Source organism: Pezoporus occidentalis, unplaced genomic scaffold (genome assembly GCF_034315485.1).
Source record: "Pezoporus occidentalis ecotype Australia unplaced genomic scaffold, CSIRO_AGI_Poc_V1 ctg8, whole genome shotgun sequence".
NCBI classification, from domain to species: Eukaryota; Metazoa; Chordata; class Aves; order Psittaciformes; family Psittacidae; genus Pezoporus; species Pezoporus occidentalis.
The window spans coordinates 5,105,240-5,128,922 of NW_026916158.1; the positions used below are offsets into that span (position 1 = coordinate 5,105,240).

The window sequence follows — 23,683 nt, forward strand, 5'->3', positions numbered from 1 at the left end:
CCTAAATGAATCTTCTCTAATTCCACGTTCTTATTAATTCTTGTAAATAAACTCTCTCCTCTGGGTTACTGTAATGATACACTAGCAATAGAGAGGATAAAGAACAGCATTTTCTTGTCTAAATAAGACCCAATATCTGTTCTATTTATCACATTTCATTAACAGGAAAAAAAGTAAATCCTTCCTGAATGTCTTCAAATATGACAAATTTCATTGGCATTATTTAACCTTAAAAAAGATAAAAATCTATTTGAAACTTGCAGTCTAATAGTACCTTCACCCACCCTATATTATGTTATCAGAAATGGGTTACTGTCATGCATACATACAGACCAAATATTTTTTTATTTATTGGCAAGGCAACGGGGAAATTCACTTAATGACAGGTTCTTGGACTAATGTATTATTAATTTTGTTACATGTAGAACAAAATTGTACCTATAAATATATAATCTTGTACACCACTTTTTAATGTAGTTTACATTTATGAAATAATTGGCTGGTTTTCACCACATTATCCTCTCTTTATTCACTTTTTTTCAAGCAGGTGTCATAAGATGCAGTATGTGACATAGAAGATGCATTCATTCCAGGAACAGAAGCAGCAACCAGCCTGGATAAACCTAAGAATTTCAACCTCCATTTCTGAAAATATCTTTTCATCTCTGGAAGGATTTTGGAGGTAGCTTCACAGTATTTTTCTACATATAAATTGCTACTTTATTAATTCTTCCTTATGATTAACATTATGTATTTTTAAATATATTAACACATTTGAGGTCAACAGACTGTATCTAATCATCAGCACATGTGCCTTCATGCATTTAATGATATGTTGGGCACTGACTTAAATAATAAAAATACTCAAACCTTCTTAGTCAATATCCTAAGGCATGAGCAGAGAGACATCTCAGCACAGGCAACACTCTCACTGGCAGGCCTGGGTGCTGGCAATGCTATCCACTAATGGTCCCAAGATAGTCAAGCAGTAAACCAAGTCCCAGATACACCCAGGGAGCCCAGCCTGAGAAGACACAGCCAAAGAAAGGACTACCCCATAGGTCCAAAGTCCATTCAGAAAACAGGGCTGGATGCAACCTGTAACATGTTTCATAAGGGGCCCATCCAGGAGACAAGCTGTTAATAGCTGGAGCTGAACTAGGGCCCCTGGGCAGGTGAGGATGGTAGGACCAGGTGAGGATGATCAGGTGAGAGTGGAAGGCCCAGGTGAAGACAGGTCAGGGTAATCAGTGCCCTCAGAGCACAAACCCCTTCCAGCTTCCATCACACATTCACTCAAGCTTTGTTTGCCTTCATAAATTGTTATGAGGATCATCTGTAGATTATTTTCTCTTCTCCAGTCACTTGCATGGTCTCTTCAGTTGCTGCCCTCACAGGTTCACATCCAGTTCTGGGTTAGGTACTCTACCGGTTACTTACACCAAGAGGTGTTTCCTTTAGGCGGCAGGGAGGTGTAGGAAACAGTTCTCTGCAGTCCTTGTGCCAGTGCAGCCCCTCCTGCTGTGCAGGTGGCTCCTTTCAGCCTGCTCCCCCCTCCTCCCACTTTGCACCAGCTGTGAAACTCCATTCTGTCTACACAAGTGAGGAGACTCCAGCTAGCAGGCTCTGTAACAACATTGTAAGGCATGTAACAAAACCTATTCCTTCCTCAAGTCTTTGAAACATTTTGCGTATCTTTTGCTTTTGCCCATCAATAACAGATGAGTCTCATGGACGTCAACAGGGAATTTCACAGTGCCAGACAAATGCTGCTCAACTGCCAAAACCAACACTGAATCATTGCTTGAGCAGCAATTAAACTAGAACAATGCAGTTACCTGGAGCCTTCTTCTAATCATTCTCCCAATCCTGTGTTAATTACCTATGCTGGAGTAACTACAGCAATGATGAGCCTGTATGAAAATAAAAGGTAAAATGACAGTAAAAATTCCGTAAATGATACAATATTACTTCCCATCAAAATATTCTAAAATATTCATGTTCCTAATGTACATACCCTACAAAGACCCTAAGATTGTTTGTTAGACTTTGTATAGCAGATCACTAACTGCCATTACCAATGAAGTTAAAAGAAAGCATTTAAGAGCTGCTGAGGCCCCACAACTAGGCACTACTGCTGTAGTGGCAAGGTCACCATGGTCTAGGCAGCCAGTGGAGCACAGGCTTTGGGAAGAAGAGCATGTTGGCTTCACTTGCAGTAAACAAACGGCCAGGGGCCTCTTCACACAAAAGCCCTCGCTTCTCTGTTTCTCGCAGCGGCTGTTTGGCATGTGTGCCTCACACAGGCTTGAAAGCGATGTTTTTGTATGAAGAAGGGTAGCACCACTGACATAACCGCCTAGGTGTTAAAAATACTGTAGTTATTTACACCCGGCCAGTGCCACTCCAGGCAACTTTCTCTGTGCAGGGCTGTGGTAGCTCCCCCAGCCTCTCACCGCTGAGGCAGAAGAACGTCGGCCGCGTTCTGCGGTAGCAGCAGCACACCTGTGTGCTTGCTCGCAGCCCCCTTCACCCTCCGTTTCCTCACGCCACACCAACACCGCCCCTCTTCCCCGGGGCTACCGGGACCGCAGCTCTCAGCCGCGCAGCGGCTCCGCGGCACTAAGGGCTGGCTCCGCGGTCCGCCCGCAGAGGGCGCCCGGGCCTTGCTGCTGCTGCGGCGGCTCTTGGTTGCGGCGGGCGCGGCGGAGACCTGCGGGGGAAGGGGAAAGCAAAGCAAAGCAAAGGAAAGGGAAGGGAAGGGAAGGGGCGGGCGGCCCGGCCCTGTCTCCCGCCTCTCCTCCTCGGGCTGGGTAGCCGCCGGGACTGGTGGGGCGCTGCGGGGCAGGCGGCGGCTGCTGGCCGCGGGAGCGTAACCCCGTCCCTGTCCGCGGGGTCTTCAGTGGGCGGAAACCGCCCTCCGGTGGCGGCGGCGCAGGGCAGAGGTGTGTGGCGCCCAGCGCAGCCGGATCCCCGAAGCAGCAGCCCCCGGAGCTCTCGCCAGGTCGGTGCCTGCCCCGCTCGGGTGCGCGTCCTCGTCCCCCCCCCCGCCCCCAGACAGGCTCTGCCCGGTCCGCCGGGGCCGACCCCGGTCCGCTCAAGCTCGCTGTGCCATGTGCGTGGGGCTATAGGACCGCCGCCCTTGTTTAAAGCCGTTCTTCATTATTATACCTTTAACGTTGCCTCCCCCATTCCCGTTTCTCCCCTGAGGACCGATTGCTTGTCAGGGTGCGGGGCCCAGGCCGCGGTCGCACCCGAGGTCTTCAAGGCCACAAACAGCTGCTGCCCATGGACCATCCTTCCCGCGAGGGATGGCGCCCAGGGGCTTCAGGGATGCGATGCCGTCCGGACTCTCCTGAAGAAAGGCGCTTCCTTGTATTTTGTTGTTTTGTGGTTTGTTTGTTTAGTGTTTTTTTTTTTTAATCTAAGCTGAAAATAATCTGCGATAACAGGACTAGGTTTCTGGGTAAAATTTGGTCTTGCTTTCTCATCAGCTCTTTCTCATCATTCACAATCAGGATTTGTGTAAAAATGTGTTTAGAGAATAGCCTGAGATAAAAATGCAATGATTTAGTTAATATTGCTGTTTGAGGAAGCCCTGAATTATTCCTTAGCTTAGCTCCACTTTTTCTTTTCACCAGGAATAATGAAATTTATAAATACTGTACAACTGAACATCCTTTTGGATTTCAAGCTGTTATTAGCTGCTATTTAGAGAACTTGCAGATCTGCCAAACACACGTATCTGACATCTTTACGCATTACTAGCAATGTCTCATACTTGACATGCAGAAGGCAGCAGCCAGGACTCATGGATATGCACGGCAGCTTGGCCACTGGAGAAGCAGGGACTGTGGCAACTCTCCCAAGTTCCAGGGAAAGCTTCCTTTTCCTCACTTGCACTGTGAAGCTATTCTTAATGAAGTGGATTTCATTTTTAAACCATTGACTATTTGGTTTTGCATGTTTTTACTCCAGAATAAGGTATTAAAATAAGAAAAAGGTGTCCAAACAAGGGGTCTCAAGCTCCTAATTCTTTATTACTAAATGTCTTTGAACATAACGATTTATTTCTAGCTAGACAAACACTACATCTTTCCAGAAAGGTATGATGTCAAGTTTCCAAGTTAATTGTTCTGTGAAAATAATATCTTTACTTTAACTTTTCCAAACAATAGTAACTAGTATTTGGGCAATACTCTAAGACAGAATACGAGGTTACAGGCAAGTTATAGGAACATAAATCATTGTTTAGTATTATTTTATTTCCTCGTCATTGGCAACATAAATACTATAGGAAGAAGTGTCATAGCAGTCTCCTTATCCTCTTTTCAGTTGGAAAGCATTTAATGCAAGAAAAGAAAAATGAAAGGCTTTATTTTTAAATGTTGAGGAAAAATTCACGCCTCTGAGCAAGAATGTAGATATTGGAAGAGGGAGCCATCTGTACTGGTCTAGTTCAAACACCTTATACTTTTAAGCTAAAAATGTATTTATGAAATACTTCAAGGTCAGAAGACAGTTTATTTGGTGAAAGGTACATCCTAATATGATACAGCCAGTCCAGGTGTGAGAATAGCTGAGTATCAATCACTGACATCATTGCCTATTGCCTCCCCAGTTCAGGTTTATACATTTACTTGATGGCCTCCAGTTCTGGCCACCGGTGGAATGCTGATATTGGGCCCTTACCGGGACAGAGTATTTTGCTGGGGATTTAAGAAAAGTAGCAATTATTGTAAGATCAAGAATACATTCACAAGGACTGGCAACATGAACGTTATTCTGCTGTGTAAATGTTAAGTAATAACAACCCAAGAATACCCACATGCTTTAAATGTGTTAAGTGCGTTGTGTGGCAGGAGGCCAAAGCTCAAGTCTTCAGTCATCTGGGAAGTGTAAGTGGCCCGTCTAATTCCTACCGCTTTTTAAACTGTTTGGTTTTCCATAATAGCTGCAGGGTTTTGCAGTGGGGAATAGCAGAAGATCAGGTGGTCGAGCCTGAACTGCCGTGGTTGGACTCGCTGCCACATAGTCCTTGACCTTGTAAGAGAACTTTTGCGTGTGTAAGTCCAGCAGCAGTTCTGATATTCAGACATGGTTTTGCATACCAGGTTAAACCTAATTTTTCAGACATTATTTTAAAATACCTATGTTCAGTCTTTTTTTTTTTTTTTTTCATCTGACATGTTTTGCTTACCTTGAAATGTGCATTTTGGGATGAAGCTTAATAAAATGTCTAAGGTTTTTTTTACAATGTTTCTGAATGGTTGAAAATTCATGCCTAAAACCTGCCTGCTAAGTAGTATGTATGCTTTGGTGTTTCTCCCTGTTTAGCAGGTAGTAAACCCCTGCTCAGCTGCAGAGTACCAGAATGGGAAAGTTTAACTGAAACATTGCTTAAAACTTTTTTTTTTTAGCTTTAACAGTTATTTTCCAAGATGGCAACAAAGTCTCATAACTTCACAAGTCTAAGCTGACTATATCTAATAGGCTAAGGTGAATTCTTAGTGTATGAATACATGTTTTTTTTTGTTGTTCAGCTGGTTTATCATCCAATGATGACAGCTCTCCTGAGAGGCGACCAGTTTCTGCAGAAAATTCGCTCCAGTTAACGCTGCAGATACCTGAAGTCTCATGAAAAGAAAAAGCAGGTTTCTCAATGACTAGAAAAGTGAGTCCTAACTTTGCACTGAATGATGTTCTATGAAAATAAACTTTGTGAAACTTTATTGGGATTTAATATAGTGTGATGCATAATGAGGGTGGCTCCAGACTGTTGCATTGTGAAAGGGTACATTGTCAGCCCTTCCAAGACCTGTCCCTGTGTGTGTGAAGAACATCAAAAATCCCAGCCAAAAACATCAGGCCTTTAGGGACTGCTGTCTGTGAGATACTGAGTAACTTTATTCTGGTATAGAGGGTTACTCTTATACCTCAGTATTATCTCTTCCTGGTTTTCAACTTCTCCACATCTGAGGTGTTTCAGGTGGTCTTAGCTATTTTCTTTCTTGTTACTGGTTCTACATCTGCTTTTAAATACTAAACAGATGAACCCACTAGCGTAGTAGTCATTTTGTTGGGTATTGTTAGATTCCTCTATATAAGGAATTATTGACCTTCAGAGGACTTAAATTATCATCAAATGAGTAGGATACCAGCTATTTTTTGTCAGCAGGCAGTTTCAATGAATGGTAGTTGATAATTACACATTTTTGTTAAGATTTTCTTCAATTTTGTAGTGGTTAGCCTTCTAAATAAACATTAACATTTCAAATAGGATGGATATTTCAGCAGAACAAAAAATATCCAGAATTATATAATTGGTTACAAGAAAATATTTTTGAAGGTCAAACTCACCCCTCTGTTGCTTCAAAATTTAAGCCATATTATACTATTATGTTTCATTCTGGGGATTCTGGGGGCAGGTTTCCCCTCCATTTGCCTCCTGCAAGTTTCTCATGCTTTCAGTCTTTCTTCATATTAGTGTTAAGTAAGGCAAACTTCTTGACACTATGTTGAATCAGTTGTTAGTCTGATGGGTCAGTTAGATTCAAGCAGACATTAATGCTAGTCTGGAATCTTGAGTCATAAATTATTTCTTTTTTGTAACATTATCCTGAAATTCATTGCATAGAAAACAACATTTTATTTATGTTTCCTACATATGAGTGGAGTATTCAGAATCTGGGCTAGTACCATTTAAGAAAGTACTGTTAACTTACTGGCATTACATTGGACATGAAAATCAGAGTTTTGGTCATAAGTGCAAATAAATTGCTTGGTTTACTTTACACTTGGGCAAATTGCTGGCATCTCGGTGTAACTGACAGTCTCAGTCTAACACAACCTCAGACTAAAATGCTACAGTGATATAAATCTGGAGTGTTGCAGATTTGTCAAGAGCTAATGAGTGTTATGGGCTATGAAGTATTTTTCTTTCTTGGAAGACTAACTTCTGTAAGCAATAAATGTAAGCAAGCTTTGTACAGTTAATATCTTATTCACACTAGCTGTGTTTATTTCTTCGAATTTGGCAGGTCCGTTTATGAGATTGGAAATAACTGCGATATCAAGCATCCGTCTGGATGCAGAGGTCTGTTCACAGAGGATAATCAGCATTGGTAAACAGATTTGAGGATTTGCATGGGGTAGAAAAGGAGGCAGAAATAAACTTGTGACATCAAATCGTGGTCCAGGAATGGTGGCTTCTCAGCTGAATACCCACGCTTTCAATATCTCCCCAGTAGAGGATAGGAGATTGTGCACAAATGGAACACCATGGATTTGGCATCTCCTGGAAGAATGTGTCGAGAATGCGTGGGAGTATTGGAGCGTTGTCATAGGGCTGATTTCCATTGTCTGTTTTCTGTTTGCTGCACTACCGTAAGTTTAAAGTCTTAAGCAGTCTTCAGATTCAAACATGAGTAATCTTGCCTGCAGCCTTTTTCAAAAGCTGCATTTTTTTCATTTTATCTTGGATATGTTTCTCTATCTGCATAATACAGATATAATATGCCAGAGAAGCATGTTGTTCATGTTTGCAAAAATATTTGGTGGCTGACAAACGAGCTTGATGTGCTGTTCTGGTGTACTGACTTGACACTAATCTCTGCCACTTAGAGCAAATGAGAATAAATCACCTCTCTTATCTTTGCCATCCTGAGATATGTGTGCATGTGCAGGCATACTTGCAGTGGGAGCTGGCTTAGTGTTCATTCAGACCACGTACTATGTCACCAAAACTATTGTGCTGGCTCCTGCCAGTAAATTTGGCCTGGGAAAAGGTGATACAGAAGTGATACATGGGTTAACACTTCGGTAGTGCTAAATCAGCTGCTGTTTGGTTGCTGGCACTGGTTTCAAACATGTAGGGGGGAGATGACAAAGGAAAAGTAGAAATGTTCCCAGCAGGTGAAAATGCCTGAAACAAAATGGGATTGACTCCAAAGTCTGTCCCCATAAGGGGGATATAATTTACTGAACTAGTAAAAAGGCTATGGAAATGAAGCAAAATAAAACCAGTCTTAGTAAGCTGTTCAGCTTCAGAAATACTAGTTGAAATACGAGGTGAAAAGCAACTTTACATTAAAACTGTCATATTAGTCAGCATGAAATTCATCAAAGTATGTCTAATGGACTCATGTTTGGGATTGCTTCATAGTCCCCATTGTGATTCTGAATAACAATTTTCCAATTTAGAGATACAAGCTAAATATAGCTTATTTAGCTGCTCTTTTAGCAGCTTTGTTCATTCTTAGCCCTTCTCTGTTAAATAGCAGTGGATTTTCTTATTTCAGTATCTTAAAGGCTGGTGTCTACAGCAGGCAAATATAAAATGGTTCTGGGGCATTCTGGAGGATGGTTCTGGGGACCAGAAAATGGTATTTTAATACAAGCCACAAAAACTGAGCTCATGCAAGCAGTAATGAGGTTGTGATTTGAGTCTTTTGTTATGTTAGAGATGGCGAACTATAGTGATACTGAGTTCTTCAAAAGGTAAGTGGAGTATTGCCGTGATAGGTCTCTTGTGGCTAGAGTTTTAATTTTTCTTTATTCAGATTTTGAAAAATATACTTCTGAACTTATTAAACATTTTTGGTTATTGCAATTACTTCTGGAATTTGTGCCAGTCAGATTTACATTGCCTATCAGAATGGAAGAGTGGATCAAGCACTGTCTTTGGGCTTTCTGCTGGGTTGGATAGCTGGAGATCTTACGAATTTCATAGGCTGCTACTTAACAAATCAACTGCCAATTCAGGTAATCTGTCAGTATTCGTACTTTTTGACTTATCCTTTTCAAACCGTCTCCTTAAACTCTGAGACAACTTAATCTTGCACAGTGAAGTAGATACTGGGAAAGAAAACAGTTCTGTATTCTGTTCACTGTGATTTGCAAAATAGGTCATAATTTTCTAAATATTTACATTGAAACTGTTATGTTTTATAGGAATCATTTCACATGTAATTAACGTTCAGAGAGACTTCCTGGGAGTTACTCAGTGCTGAATGAAGTGGGGAATTTTTGTTTGAGCCTCAGTGTCAAAATAAGACTGTAAAGTACCTAGGGCTGGAAGGGCCTGGAAGGCTGTTGTGCTGTTCAACTGGTTTGGGGCAGCTACTCTTTACACTTCCTCTTGTATTTTTATTTATTTTAAGAAAGCTGTTTATTAACAGGGAAATACTAGTTCAAAGCTGTTAATATCTGACTATTCTGAAAATACATTTTCTTCACTAAGAGGAGGGTTTCTCCAAAAGAAACAGTCATTTTCAGCAGTACATTGTGCCTGAGACTGTATCTGCAGTTCTTATTTTTGACTGTTAATTAAAAGAGAAAGGGCTTTGTGTCAGCCACCTGCAGAAGTTTTCGCAAGCTGGAAATGGACCCCAAGCATGGATAGAGTTGTTTTCCTTTTTACAAGCTAATGCGTGATAGTAAGCGTTCAATCTCCCCATTATGAAAAGGTGAAGAGAAAGTGTGATTTTGTCTTATTGCAGTAGAGGCATTGAGTAGAATTAGTAGCTTCCGAAGTGCTGGGGAAACTAGGTGGAGCAGACTTAAACTTCTGGAGAGGAAGGATTTATAAGTCTGCCCAGGTAGGAATTTGTGCTGTGCATCCTGGAAAATTACCAACTTTTGCAACTGTGTTGCATAAGGTTTACACTGCATTCATCTGCAGTGCTCCAACTTGTTTTGTACAGGAAACTTACTTTCTTTTTTGGCAGTACTTTGTTATTTGTCACTCACATTATGATTATGAAGCAAAAATTTCCATACATTACATTAATGTGTTTTGAACTACTATTTGTATACTGAACGAGCAAATGGATCTTCTCTTTCAGATTGTCACTGCCGTTTTTTATGTTAACATGGATATAATCATGATCTCACAATTTGTCTACTATAAGCTCAAGAATCAGGAAATGAAAAAATGTAAGTTTTTTTCAACAATTAAAATGTTTTCCATAACGTAGCACACTCTTCCCTTGGATATTTTCTACAGTGTTTTAATATTTTTTTCAGAGGGATCAAAAAATAGAGTGCACAAATTCTGGTTGAAGTTGTTAGGCCCATTGCTTCCAGTTTTCTCAGGTCTTTTTGAAAATCCTGCCCTTTCTGATTTTCTCTTTTCTTACCACTTAGTATCTGTAAATATTTTTAATGTAGTACTTTCAGTTTACATAGACATAAAAAAATACAATAGTTTTGGGGAACCTGGCCCCATGTTTTAACTTACTCCATGGTTACAGCTATTTAAATGTATGTGTAAGTTGAAAGCAAGCGTTATTTTTTTGCATGGTTCAGTTAGTTCCCTCCGTGTTGATTGAAACTGGACTTTATTTGCTTATAGCATAAAATATATTGACATCTTCATGTGTTCTGTTTCCATACATACGGTTAAAAAATATTCAAGGGGAATGAAATTACTTGAGTTGTGCTTCCTAAAATCCTGGTAATAGTTGTAGCATTCAGCCTACCAATAGACTACTGTTTTAACTGAAATGGAAGACAGAAAGCTCTATTCACATTGTATCAAATCAAAAACATTAATTCATCAATCTAAAAAAAGTATCGAAGAAAATCCATGGTGCATCAGAGGTAACAAAAAGCTGAAGTAAAACAGATGCCTGCCTAGCAGACTGAATAGGGATAAAGCAGATTCATTCAATGTGGAACTGATAATAAACCTGGATATAGGTCAGTGTGGAAGATCCTTCCTTCCTGCTGCCTACTGTTGAAAACAAACACAAGGTTTTGTACATTTTAACTGCCAGCGCCTGTTTCAGTTCAATGGTTTGCATAGCTGTAGAGGTTTTGCTTAAAGCTGAAAAATAACTTTTCAGTACCCAGTTCTGGAGTGCCTACCCTAGCAATTTGGTCAGTTTTGCATCTCAAAGTGCATCCTGTGGAACAGCAGGACTAAGTCTGTGTTACTTTACAAAATCCTATTTAGGCTACAGGTCTTTAGGGCAGGCTTACTAATGACATAAGCAGTTTGTTCCACTGGTAACAGTGATTGCAGGAGTTTACTAGCATCTTACAGATATGGAAGGTACTGTAGCTCCAGAGTTCTGTATGGTTGTCTGCCAGTTTCAGGCTATCTTGTCTATGGAGACTTGCTGAATGAAGTCTGTATTTGAATATGTGGGTCTCAGTAAGGCTTGTTATCTAGCAAACTATAGACATTGAGACTGGTCCACCACAGCACTGTATGAAAATTTTCTCTCAGTAGCAATGCACACTGAAGGAGCCCCCCTCCTGTTCCTGCACTTCTACCCTCAGTTGTTGCACAAAGGCACAGCACAACTATGATAGTGAGCAGGAGTGGGCACAGAGCCCAGAAGAGGTGAACTTAGTTGCTGCCAAGAAAAAGATACATGAAACTGTACTGTATGTACTTTACATTTACATATTTATTGCAAACAAAAAGTAACCTCAAATTAACAGCAGATGTTATTTTTCAGCTAATTTGTTTGTATGTCATTCTAGGCAGCAAAAGCCTGAAGAATTTCTGTATAACCTGGATCATGGTGTGCATAGCACTGTGTGTTATTTTACTCTGTCAGCTATTACTAAGAAACCAAGACCAGAGTGGAGTAATCGAAAGAAGTAATGTAAGTTCTTACCTGCTTCCATTCCAAAAAAATTTCCCACCCAAGTGTCTTGAAAAGATTGTGTACTGTAGGCTTTAAAGAAATCTGGATGACATTTTTAACAATGCTTCAGAAATCATAACTGTGGCATTATGTGGATGTTTTAACTATGGACCATGCATCCCAAAATAAAGAAGTTATAAAACTGCTTTTTTCAAACTGTGTTTCAAACTTATGCTGTCCCTTGGGTCATTAGGATGTGCCACTCTGCAAAATAACTTGTATATGTGTTGTGTTTCTGCTTGTGTTAAATACTGTAGACATCCATGCAGAGACTACACAGCCACGAGTGAAATCAATAGAATTGGAAAATTAAAATTGTACCTGCTGCTGCTGTCAGTTCAGTAGGAAAGTTCACAGGCTATTGTAGCAATTTGATGGCCTTTGTACTAATGCCAGTAAAATAATTGTAATCCAGCAACATTGCCCAGCAGGGAAGCAGTTTATTTTCAAAACACAGCTAGACTGAGAAAACTAAGAACTGTTAAACTGTGAAAATGAGTATTCTGCTTTCTCCAGACAGGATGATTCATTTTTTTTAGTGGCCCTAGCTACAGTTCTTAGTTTTGGTTTGAATTATTGTGCCCAAGCTTTTTTAGCAGGATTGATATTAGTGTCGTATCCTAAAGCCTGGCACTAGTTTTGATCTCAGTCATGGCTACAACACAGCAGTTTGCATTGTTGCAAGATAAAGAATAACCCTTTCTAGCCCTCTATGATCATTTGAAGAGCAGCACTGAACTGGTTTGAAAGGAGTTGTATCCAGAAAATCAGCCAGTGGACTCTCAGTTTAATCCTCTGAAATGCCTGAAAACATTCTTGCCAAAATATATGTACCTTTCTTTTTCAGAACTCTCTTGGTATGATTGAAATGTCAGGCTTCATTTGTGGCTATATATCCTGCATGTTTTACTTGGGAAGTAGATTTCCTCAGCTGTATAAAAATGTAAGTAGGTTTTTGGCTAAGTATACTTGTATATTTTATAGGATACTCTCTGTTGCTTTAGGTGTTGGATTCTCTATAACAGTGAGCCCTCTTGAACTCTAAAATGATTAAAAAAAAAAAACAAGGGGGGGGGGTCTCCCATTCAGAGGATAGTGAGAATTTTAGGAAAACACTGGGTTTTGATGGAAGAGGAAATGAAGTATTTATAGCTAAGTTTATCAGATATGAGCATAAACATAGTGTGTGATTGTTGTCCTGAGCAAGTGGTATTTCCCCTTTTCTTTCTTCAAACTAGTCTACCTTAAGTAATGAACTGTGGGATCAAAAGTTAGAATTAGCACAAAATTAGTTTAGAATTTTAGCCCCTTTTCACAAAGATACCATTACTGACTTTTTTTTTTTCACAACCTCTTTATTATCAGTATATTAAAAACCAGAAACAAACACAAAAAAGACCAGAAGGTTTTACACTGTCAGTTCTATGCAGGCATTTTAATTGGTTATGGAAATGATTAGTTCATTTCCTAACCTATTCATCTTCCCCTTCTACCTTTTCCTTCACAGCTGGAATGCCACAATATTTTCAAAATGGTCTATTAAGCTGACTGAATAGACCAACAGAGTTTTTAAGAACTAAATATAATTTGGAATCACATTATCCTTGCTGCTTTACACTTACATTAAAATCACATTAGTCAGAGCTGCTTCTAAGAACTGTAACAACTGCAGTTTTCAGAGATATGTGCTGAAACTACTAAGCTTGGATGATTCAGAGCCCCAGAAGAGATGGACAAGAATGACTGAAAGTCTTTGGATGTGTTAGGGGACAAAATGCCAAATTATCTCTAATTGGCTACTGTGATACAGGTTTTAAATTTTTTTTTGTATTTGTAAAAACTTCCTTGTATTTAGTTCCGAAGAAAATCAACAGAAGGCAGCTCTTACCTGCTGTTTGCGTTAGCCATGATGGGAAACTGTACGTACGGACTGAGCCTTGTTTTAAGGATGCCAGCTACCAAATCCTTCCAGGCCCTCTACTTCTTACACCATCTTCCATGGCTTATTGGGAGCTTTGGAGTTTTGTTTCTAGACATTTTTGTATCCTTTTTGTGTTATACCTAAAGTTTCTCAATATAGGCTTGTTAATAAGTAGATCAGAAATTTAAGTGGGGTTTTGTTTCAAAATCAGTCTTTTTTTTATAATTCTAACCTGATCATAAAATCATCTTTCTAAACAAGAATTTGTATGCTTTTTATAATGATATTTCTCCTTTATGGGTACATTGCACAGGTTAATTTATATATTGTAGCCAATGTGTAGTGTACTAAAAGTTGTGGGGGGAGGTTGCACACTGTGCCACTGTTTTTCTTAGGTTTGCTCTCTGTTAAAAAAATTCCAAACAAACAAAACACAAAACAACAACAACAACAACAAAACAGACAAAAAAGTAAACCAAAAACAAACCTGCTTCTTGTTAAATGCAAATGCAGAATTAGAGCTTTGGGAATTTGCTAAAATTGTGTTATTGCAAGATTGCATTAACATCAGAGATAAAGAATGAGGTTTTGGCAAGCTTAGTTTCAGAAAATAGCACTTAACAGAGAAATGCTGTAACTACCCCTTAACTGCATGATTAGGGGCAAAATCAGATGTGTTGAAACACTGAGTGCCTCTGAAAATCAGCAGCTATGCTCATGGAGTCATGCTGAGGGCTAATCAACTACTTGATTATCTGGACTAGTATGCGAGTTTTTTGAAAGTCCTGAGCAAACTTAAAACACTACAATTTTTTATTCTTCTTTTCAGGAGACATACATGAGATGCCCACAGTATATTAGTTGTTGTTAGTCATGCTTTTTGTAGATTAAGTGTTAACATTTTGTGATCAAGAAATTAAAAGCAAAATGTTTAGAGTAATTAGTGTACTTTTGCTTTAAAAGCCTAGTGAATAGTAATGTAGTGGTACTTGGTCTTACTATTCGCTATAGGTTTAGAGTCACCTGTTTTGTTACTATAGCTTGTATTTATTTTAAAAGGAGATAAAGAGGAGATTTTCTGATTTTTCCTAAAGTAAGAGATTTAGGTTTGTGTCTGAAAACATCTTGGTTTTCTGAAACCATCTAAAAGGATAGGTCCATGAACTCAAACTATAAAACAGGGTAAAATGAAGAGTGGTTTCAGGACCATACTGAAGCATGTTATCTTAATACGTTCCATATTAAAAGGAGTTTCTTTACCAGATTTACCTGGAACAGTTCCAGAAGTTATGATTCCCAGGCATCAGTTTTGTCCTTCTGATTAATTTCATAAGCCACTCCAATTAGACTAGCGATGCAACAGCCGACCCTGGCGTTTGGATAGACTGTTAAATCACACTGTCATTCAGAATAGCCATCTGTGTTTTTTGTATCTCCAGCCATGGCGATTTAAGTGGGCACTTTAGTAAAATGTTCTGCATTGTGGGAACACAATATTACGCTGCGCTGGTAACACTGAACACACTGTGGCCAATGGTCTGTTCTGAAATAAATTGTAGTTTTATCTTTTAGGAACTAGTGCAGATTCTTCTACATGAGCAGACTGTAGAGATTCAGGGTTGCTGGCCTATGTGGCTGGTTTGAGTGTTCAGGCCTTTTGTTCCACGAGCAAAGTAGTAACTCTTTCTTCTTCCCCCAGCTGGAAACATAAACCAGCCAGTATTTATTTACCAAAAAACCACTAGAACTTGATCTTGATGACCCTTACAGAGCATTATGTGCATATTTGCAGATGCCTTTCAATGATGTACTCTGCAAAGGAACTTTTATATTTGCCACAAACCTCCCCCCTGTCTGAGCCCTGCCCTAGGATTGCAGTGGCGGTATGCACATGACATTCATTTCTGGGTTCTGTCTTGATTGGAGTCTGAATCCAATCTTGCTAATAGTCCTCCAGTTTAAGTTATATTGAAAACAGATGCTTTCAAATCAGGTTGAGGAGCTTATAGGAATCTAGTCAAGTATATAGTGTTAGTTGAAAATGTATAAAGTATTTGTAATCAAGAGAAAACAAAAGCAGACCTCCTGCTTTGAGAAGCCCTGAAGGTAAGGAAGTCAATGCTTTTTAAGAGAGAGCTTCATTACTGTCTCTTGCCAAGCAAGAAAATAAAAAAACCTAACAAACTGATACGTCCTGTTAGACCAGAAAACAAAGAACGGCATCACCTGGGTTTTGAAAAATTGAGGAATTAAATCAAAAGTAATGATTTCTAGGATGAAAGTGTTTCATAATTGATGATTTGTGTAACACAGTCTCTGTTTTGAGGGGTACTTGCAGAAATTGACTAATTTTAGTAGACTTTACTCCTGATAGTATCCAGAGTTTCATTACATGGAAAATAAACTCTCATTTCTCAAGGTCCAAGCCAGGATTAAGAGTTCACTTACTCTGTGTCTGCTGCAGTATTCTTTTGCTTCCATCTGACACTGCTGGTGTGGACTATTTTTAGAAACAAATGGACTCCTGATCATAGCTTCAACAGCAGCTCCAGCATTATTTAGTGCAGGATTACACTGGAGTTGTTTCGCCTTGGTTTAACAGGATAACACAGTCATCCTGTTTCTTTGGTGTCTACAGTAAAGTTATTTGGTTGCACAATGTCGTGGTTTAAACCCAGTCAGGTAATTCGTTCGCTCACTTCCCCCCCTTTTCTTGCCCTCCCCCTGCTCTCGGAGGGACGGAGAGGAGAATCGAAAAGAATGCAACTCCCACGGGTTGAGATAAGAACAGTTTAGTAACTAAGGTATAACACAAATCACTACTGCTACCACCAATGATAATAATGATAAAGGAAATAACAAGGGAAGAGAATACATCATCTCACCACCAGCCGACCGATAACTCGCCCCCCCAGCCCGACCAAGCTCTGACCGATACCTCCTCCAACCCTGCAGTCTCCCAGCCCTTCCGGCTAACTCCCAGTTGCATCCTGGGCATGACGTGCTGTGGTATGGAATACTTCTTTGGTCAGTTTGGGTCAGGTGTCCTGTCTCTGCTTCCTCCTGGCCTCCCCTCCTCCCTGGCAGAGCATGAGGCTCACAAAGTCCTTGGCCAAACCTAAACATCACTATCAGCTCTGTTCCCAAGCTGAAAGTCAAAACACTGCACTGCACCAGCTACCAAGAAGGGGAAAAATGAGTGCTACTGCTGAACCCAGGACATTATCCACCCCTTATTCCATACCATTCACGTCATGCTCAGATCCCACATTTTCAATATACCATCACTCTTATCTCGGTGCACTCTTATCTTAGTGCATGGACCAGTCCCTATAAAGCTGCTGAGTCCATCTGGTCCATGATGTCAGGCTCCATCTCTTGTAACAGTCTTCCAGAGCAGGAGAGACTGTGTGCAGTGAATAACCTGGGCAATAGTGTCCATTGCTAAGTCCACCCCTCGATCATGAGTCCATCTCTGTGTTGCATCTCTGCTCTGATGGCCTGAAGTGCCATGGGCCCACCAGGCTTAAAATAATTCAGTGTCCCCTTAAGCAGTTTCTGCAGCTTGTTGCTGGGGACTCCATACAGCTGCCTTCCATCTCCGACGCTTCCAAAGCACTGGAGGGGCCCAGTGGACTAGATACTTGCCCACACTGTCCCACACCCCCTGCCACTCATGACTGTCCAGCCTTGGGGAAAATCTCTTGGTCCCCCCATATCGTCGTCTAACCCCAGACAAGACCCAAACCTGACTCCGCTCAACTCCCGAGACCAGACAAAATGGTCGTGGGTAGAACACAGTCTGTGTGCGTGCCAACACGCCGATCCCCATCACAATCAGCAGGCAGGTCCCAAGGATACCCAAAGGCCATTCAAAACCTTCAGAACTCTCAGTTGATGCTGCTGTACTTGTCACTGGGGCTGGTGTAGCTGCTGTGCTTGCCGGCTCTCCCACCGCCAGCTTCTCTTTTCCTGAGTCCAGATCTTCCTCCTCTGCCTTGCTGGGAAATGCTGCGTGGTCTCCTGCATGCTCCTGGGGCTCGGCGGGCGGCTTCCGGGAAATGCCATCGGCCGTCGCGGGGCTGGGCTCTTCCGCGGGGCTCGGCTCCGCCGCGGGGCTCGGCTCCGCCGCGGGGCTCGGCTCTTCCGCGGGGCTCGGCTCCTCCGCCGCCTTTTCCCGCTGCTCGGCAGCCGCCTCCTTCCTCTCCTCGACCGCCCCGACCTCCTCCACCGGCAGCCGTCCCCTCGCGGCCTCCGGCCCCGCTCCCGCCGCCGCTTGGTCCCCGGGGCCGCTCTCCTGAGCCGCTTCGGCTGCCGCCGGCTCCCGGGGCCGCTCCCCCTCAGCTCCCCGCAGCCTCACGAAGATGGAGAGTAGGGTGAGGGCCAGGACGGTGAAGAGCAGCCGGACGGCCAGGTACAAGTCCACGGCCACGTCCGTCCCGCCCTGCTGCTGGAGCCCGCCCGTATTACAAGCCATTGCCATAAAGCACAGTGAGACAAGAACCTTAGCCCAAGCCCCACACTTGATAAACACTAATACAGCGAATACCGGCTCTAAGTAAGTTACAACATTCTGAAGCTGTGAGATCAACAAGAACAACTCTGAGAGCCAATAAATCAGCATTGTGACGAGTGACTATTAATCTGGTCAGATCTGTCGTTATCTCAACCCTTCGTGCCCCACGTTGGGCGCCAAAAAGAACTGTCGTGGTTTAAACCCAGTCAGGTAATTCGTTCGCTCACTTCCCCCCCTTTTCTTGCCCTCCCCCTGCTCTCGGAGGGACGGAGAGGAGAATCGAAAAGAATGCAACTCCCACGGGTTGAGATAAGAACAGTTTAGTAACTAAGGTATAACACAAATCACTACTGCTACCACCAATGATAATAATGATAAAGGAAATAACAAGGGAAGAGAATACATCATCTCACCACCAGCCGACCGATAACTCGCCCCCCCAGCCCGACCAAGCTCTGACCGATACCTCCTCCAACCCTGCAGTCTCCCAGCCCTTCCGGCTAACTCCCAGTTGCATCCTGGGCATGACGTGCTGTGGTATGGAATACTTCTTTGGTCAGTTTGGGTCAGGTGTCCTGTCTCTGCTTCCTCCTGGCCTCCCCTCCTCCCTGGCAGAGCATGAGGCTCACAAAGTCCTTGGCCAAACCTAAACATCACTATCAGCTCTGTTCCCAAGCTGAAAGTCAAAACACTGCACTGCACCAGCTACCAAGAAGGGGAAAAATGAGTGCTACTGCTGAACCCAGGACAAGTTATTTTTGATAAATAATGGAAGTATCCAGTTGTTTGTAAAGTATGAATTGTCGTCGCTTTTATTTTAAGAGGCATTTTGTAGCATCCCACATTTGAATTATAGCTGGGACACGTTCTTCTTTTCCACTAAATGTGTCCTTCCAACTGCCGCTTTGCAGCTGAAGGTGTTTGGAGCCTCTCAAGAAACCACAATGCTCGGGGTTTAAATGAACCTAAGAGACAATTGGTCCAGGATTGCCGACTGTGGGCTTTATTAGAGCTTTCTTTTGTGATTAATATTTCACTTGTACACAAGGATGCAATACTACGTATTTTGAAATACTAAATCAGTTGATGAGCAGTTCTGCCCTTAGACCTGTAGCAGTAGTCATCACTAAGCTTTTAAGAGACTGAATCTAGTGCAGGTTTTTTTAGCAAACTTAATCCTTTTCTGTAGGTCTGTTACCCTCTTTCACCCTGCTTACTTCCTCCCCTGCTCTTACCAAAACCAAACAGCTCTGCTTTGTGCTTAGTTCAGACAAAGCCCTTTACCAAGATTTTTGCTTGCTTTTTTTTTTTTTTTCCCTTTACATTTATTTATTTATTTTTAATTGACATCACCCTATTGTCACAGAACTGTGTTCAAATCCTCCACATGTGCTTCTTTTCATTCAGTGTGGCCAGGTTGTTACTAGATAGCCAAAGTATACTCAGCAAGAGCCAAGCTGTTGTACACAGACTCTTCTCTTGCACCTTTCGTGATTTGCAGAGCAACCACTTGGAATCTGTTATATACTTCTACAAAACATCATGCTTTGTAATTTAATTACACTGTGCAAAGAACATAAGTCTGACCTGACAATGCAGCCAGGAGTTTCCCAGCCAAACAAACAACTTCATTCTTATAAATGCCTGCTTTTGTCTCAAAACTGTTCCGGATTTTTAATTGTCATTAAATTGTTTAAAAATCTGATGTACTAGCTTAGTGGCTGTCATAAACTTTACTCTGAGAAGTCAGTTTGGTTGTCTCCTCTGCTTTGGGCTGTTTGCATGCTTAGGTCTTAACGTTTCCCCTAAAAAGGCAGACTTGAGCAGCAAGTTAGTTTCTGTATTTAGTGGTCTTGGCAGTTTAGCGTTTGTTTAAAAAAATATGAGCAGCTGAGTACATCTGCTACAAAAACATATTCTAGAAATACAATTTGATAAGCTCCACATAACTTGTGTTTATAATTTATTCTACCTTAAATGTTCTGTTGCTGTTGCCAACTTGGTGGCGAAGAGTGATAATGCAGTGCTTAAGAGCAGGCTTGCACCTGAGCCCCCCCCCCCCCCGTTTTCAGCAAGTTTGATTCACCGTTCACAGGTTGTTTTTCCACCGGTGCAACTGTTAAGGCTTGAGGAGGTGCTCAGCTGCAAGTACAGTAAGGCCTAGGAGAAAATAAGAAAAAAGCAGGAAATTTGAGTGGTAGCTATATATACTATAAAAGTAATTTGCGAAGCTGTAAGGAGAAAGCGTTCCCCACATATTACTATAGAAGTACTAAAAAAGGCATGCAGAGCTGCTGTCTCTCTGTCTCTGAAGGAAATCCTGTCTAGTCTTTAGCTGGGGAGCCTCAGAGGTGGGTCACTGGAAAGCTTTGAAAAGGTGGGATAATTCCTGGGGCTCTGCCTAGGATGTAGAGAGTTTCCTCTCCACTCACCCAGGCCTCCCAGAAAGCTTTTTTTTTTTTCCTCCCCCCCTCTCCTTATTTTTATAGATAATTACATACATTAGCCTCAGACTTCTCACAACTATTGTCTACCAGCCAAGTTATTTTAGCTGATCTAAAATGTTTCTGGCAGAATTCTATATGTCAGATTCCTCCCAGAGAAACTAATTCATTTTTAAAATGGGATTTTAAAATCACAGCAGTAGTGGTGATCCAGGCTCTGTGAAACCTGAACTTATACATTGGACTTGGTGCAAGGTGCCTGGGCATACAGATGGCCGCTTTTGTCTCCGCTCCATACCTTTAAACCTGCTTTCATGCAGATCCTGATGTTGGAGGCTCCGTACTTGACCTCATCTACTATACCTGCTTCTACTCAGCTAATATCTTTTTTAAAACTTTAATGAAGAAAATTGGATAGCGAATAATGCTAGGATTAGAATACTGCTGAAATCACTCTGTCTTTTAGAAAAAATTACCCATAATGAGTAAAAAAGGTAGGAGCCATAAACCTTCCCTGCAGAGAGTGGCTGCTTTGCTGGCTAGCATTGGTTTGCCCTTGTGACTGCTTGCTGCTTTGCATTTCATGTCACTTCCATATCAATTTATTCCTTTATTCTGTAAAATACTATGCGTATTTCATACAATAAAATAGAAACAGAATACTTAAGGGCATAGCTGGATAGAATTGTACCATATCCTTGTATCTCAAAATGGTATCTCTATCTGAAAACAAAGTGGTTCAGTGCCTCAAGTATAACAATCCTCAACTATCTAACAAAAATTCTGCAGAGTAAGAAATCTCTCCTGTCCATTGCTCAAAGTCAATAATTTCATTTGAGAGCTGGAGCCATCAAGAAAACAGGACAAGTACATACTTGTTAATGCATTTTAGATTAGCAGTGTTTCCAATGGTCTGTGTTACAGTAGAAATAAATAATTATGTCTAATTGCAAACAAATCTGTATTGCAAACAGCATTAAATACTGACTGGTGGTGTATGCATGTCAGTGCCTGTAAATATCAAACTGCCTAGAATTTTTCAGGAAGTGAAAGTTTTGTTTTCTGAATAGGCACTGCTCATCTGTTGCTAAGAAAATTTTCTTAATAACTTCTCCCTTTACCAGTGCCCACGCTTAGCCCAGACCACTGAGGCTAGAGTAGTACGGAGCAATATGTTTGATTCCACATTATTCCGAGGCAAGCCTTGCTTCTATTCTGCTAATGAATTTCACTCTCAGGATCCTTGCATCATGAGGATGAGGTAGTGAAGAATGTTACCATGTGTATTCAAGCCATATAACCAGGAGCAGCTGAAGTTTTGAGTTAGAATTTTTCTGTTCCCTCTTCTAGTGTTGGAGTAAAATTTGATTAAACCTTTCGCCCTAAAGAAGTAGGAAAATGGGCATTAAGTAGGGTTTGGAAAAGGTTATATGTGAATGTCAAACATTCTACAGTTGGGATTAAATAAACAGTAATACTGACACTAAAGTATATGAATTAGATGCAGCTTTCCTCTGTGGACTGTGGTATTTGGAGTATGTGCCAGAACTAAATGGATGGCTGCTTTTATTCTGTACGGCTTATTTTGGTTTTAATTGAAAGCAAGTACTGCAAATGCTACCTCTGTATCCTAGTTAATTACTTCCTTACCCCCAAATAACAGGTGACTCTGCAATTCATCCTGTATCGTCAGCAGAAGGAAAGGCAATCTGGTTTAGTAACACTGGAAGTGGAACCATTGCTGGTGAATGAGGAGACGGCCTAGTGTTGGGCTGTGTTCTGCTCCTGGGTTTTTCATTGGATTTTGCTCTTGGATTATTTTGGCAAACAGTTAAGAGTGCAGTTGCTAAGGGACCCAATTTATTCCTAATTATTATTTATTTTGTCATTAATTTCTCATTACTTATTTGCAAATTATATGCCAATAATAAAATATTTAATATTTACTGTCTTGTTTTAGGCTAGATGCTTTTTTTTTTCCTGAATTATTTTTTTTTTCCCTGAGTTTAGCTGTTTCTCCCTAATTGCTACAGAGTTTGAGACAGCAGTAATGCTGTAGAAATATTTATTTGACATCATGATACGGTGTGTATTGTGGGATGACTTCGTTCTTAGATGAAGGTGTACGCCAAGGTTAGCAGTCATGTGGCTGGTTTAAAGCCAATGAATGAGATTATCCCATGCCTTGAACCCAGCCTGGAGTTATAGGCTGCTCAGTCCAGTTGTGTGATATGATAAGATTTGGCCTTTTTTTAATTCATACTCAATTTTGTATGCATCCGAATAAAAAAAACATTAAGTGACTTTAGTGCAGAGGATCTGCTAATGATGCAAAAACGGAATCCTGGTGTACGTTGCTGGGAGTCTCAGGTACAGCTCATTGCAGAGCATCATTGTGCGTTTTATTTTAAAGAGTTAAAGCATTTTACCTGTCAAGGATTATAATTACTGTATGTCATCATATACCCCATATAATGGTTTTGAACACCATGAATTTTCTTCTGGCTTAGGTAAGTACCATGGAGGGAAAAAAACAAACAAAAAAAAACACCTAGAAGCTAAGGAGACTGTAGCTTGCAATCACTTTTTTTTTTTTTTTTGCAATACTGTGTTGTGTTTGAAGAAAGCTTTAATAAAATAATCTCAAAGAATAAACTTGTTAATTTTTTATTGAATATATGTATAATGATTCACTCTTCAATAGATATGTTTGTGAACAAAAGGGGTCTTTCTTTAAAAAGGCCAGTATGAACATTTTATACATTTGTGGGTTTATTGTGAAGCTCCTTCCTTTTGATTTCATGTGACTGGTAAAGGGCCACGATTTAAATTTTGTTTTTAAGTAATAAAACCTAATGAATAATAAATTAATTTTTAAATAATGAAAGAAAATAAGTGCAATCGATTGTGCTTAAGTTGCTGCCAAAAGCATGCACTCTATGACCTTTTATGGGACTTCATGCACACTCATATAACCCTATTGAACAGGACTGGGATGTTTGGGAGTGGGGGGGGTCAGCCTCATCCCTGTTGACATAGATGGAAATTTAATTTCAGCTTCTGCTGCAGCAGTAAGTTACACGAGGAGCTGAATTCTGTGTTCTTGCTAGAAATTAATTGGGTCCTGTCAGGTGATGGCAGA

General features: G+C 40.9%; 1 protein-coding gene across 3 annotated transcripts; it reads left to right on the top strand.

Annotated features, from left to right (window-relative positions):
* Window positions 1-5,543: 5,543 nt before the first annotated feature.
* LOC134155873 (lysosomal amino acid transporter 1 homolog) lies at window positions 5,544-22,487 on the top strand. 3 transcript variants are annotated; one of them, XM_062603503.1, is made up of 9 exons: window positions 5,544-5,674; window positions 7,041-7,124; window positions 7,251-7,386; window positions 8,634-8,763; window positions 9,846-9,936; window positions 11,494-11,618; window positions 12,508-12,603; window positions 13,516-13,701; window positions 22,205-22,487. In XM_062603503.1, the coding sequence occupies exons 2-9, from the start codon at window positions 7,049-7,051 to the stop codon at window positions 22,304-22,306; spliced, it is 942 nt and encodes a 313-aa protein (XP_062459487.1). In that variant the 5' UTR covers window positions 5,544-5,674; window positions 7,041-7,048; the 3' UTR covers window positions 22,307-22,487. The 3 variants fall into 3 exon arrangements, with proteins under 3 accessions (XP_062459487.1, XP_062459488.1, XP_062459489.1); XM_062603504.1 differs by having other exon boundaries at window positions 7,041-7,386; window positions 8,638-8,763; XM_062603505.1 differs by lacking the exon at window positions 5,544-5,674 and having other exon boundaries at window positions 7,039-7,124; window positions 8,638-8,763.
* Window positions 22,488-23,683: the final 1,196 nt, after the last annotated feature.

Coding starts and splice junctions, on each gene's coding strand:
- LOC134155873 (XM_062603503.1), top strand. CDS start 7,049: ATGAGATTGGAAATAACTGCGATATCAAGCATCCGTCTGGATGCAGAG. Junction 7,387..8,633: donor TTTCTGTTTGCTGCACTACC/GTAAGTTTAAAG, acceptor AATTTGTGCCAG/TCAGATTTACATTGCCTATC. Junction 12,604..13,515: donor TTCCTCAGCTGTATAAAAAT/GTAAGTAGGTTT, acceptor CCTTGTATTTAG/TTCCGAAGAAAATCAACAGA.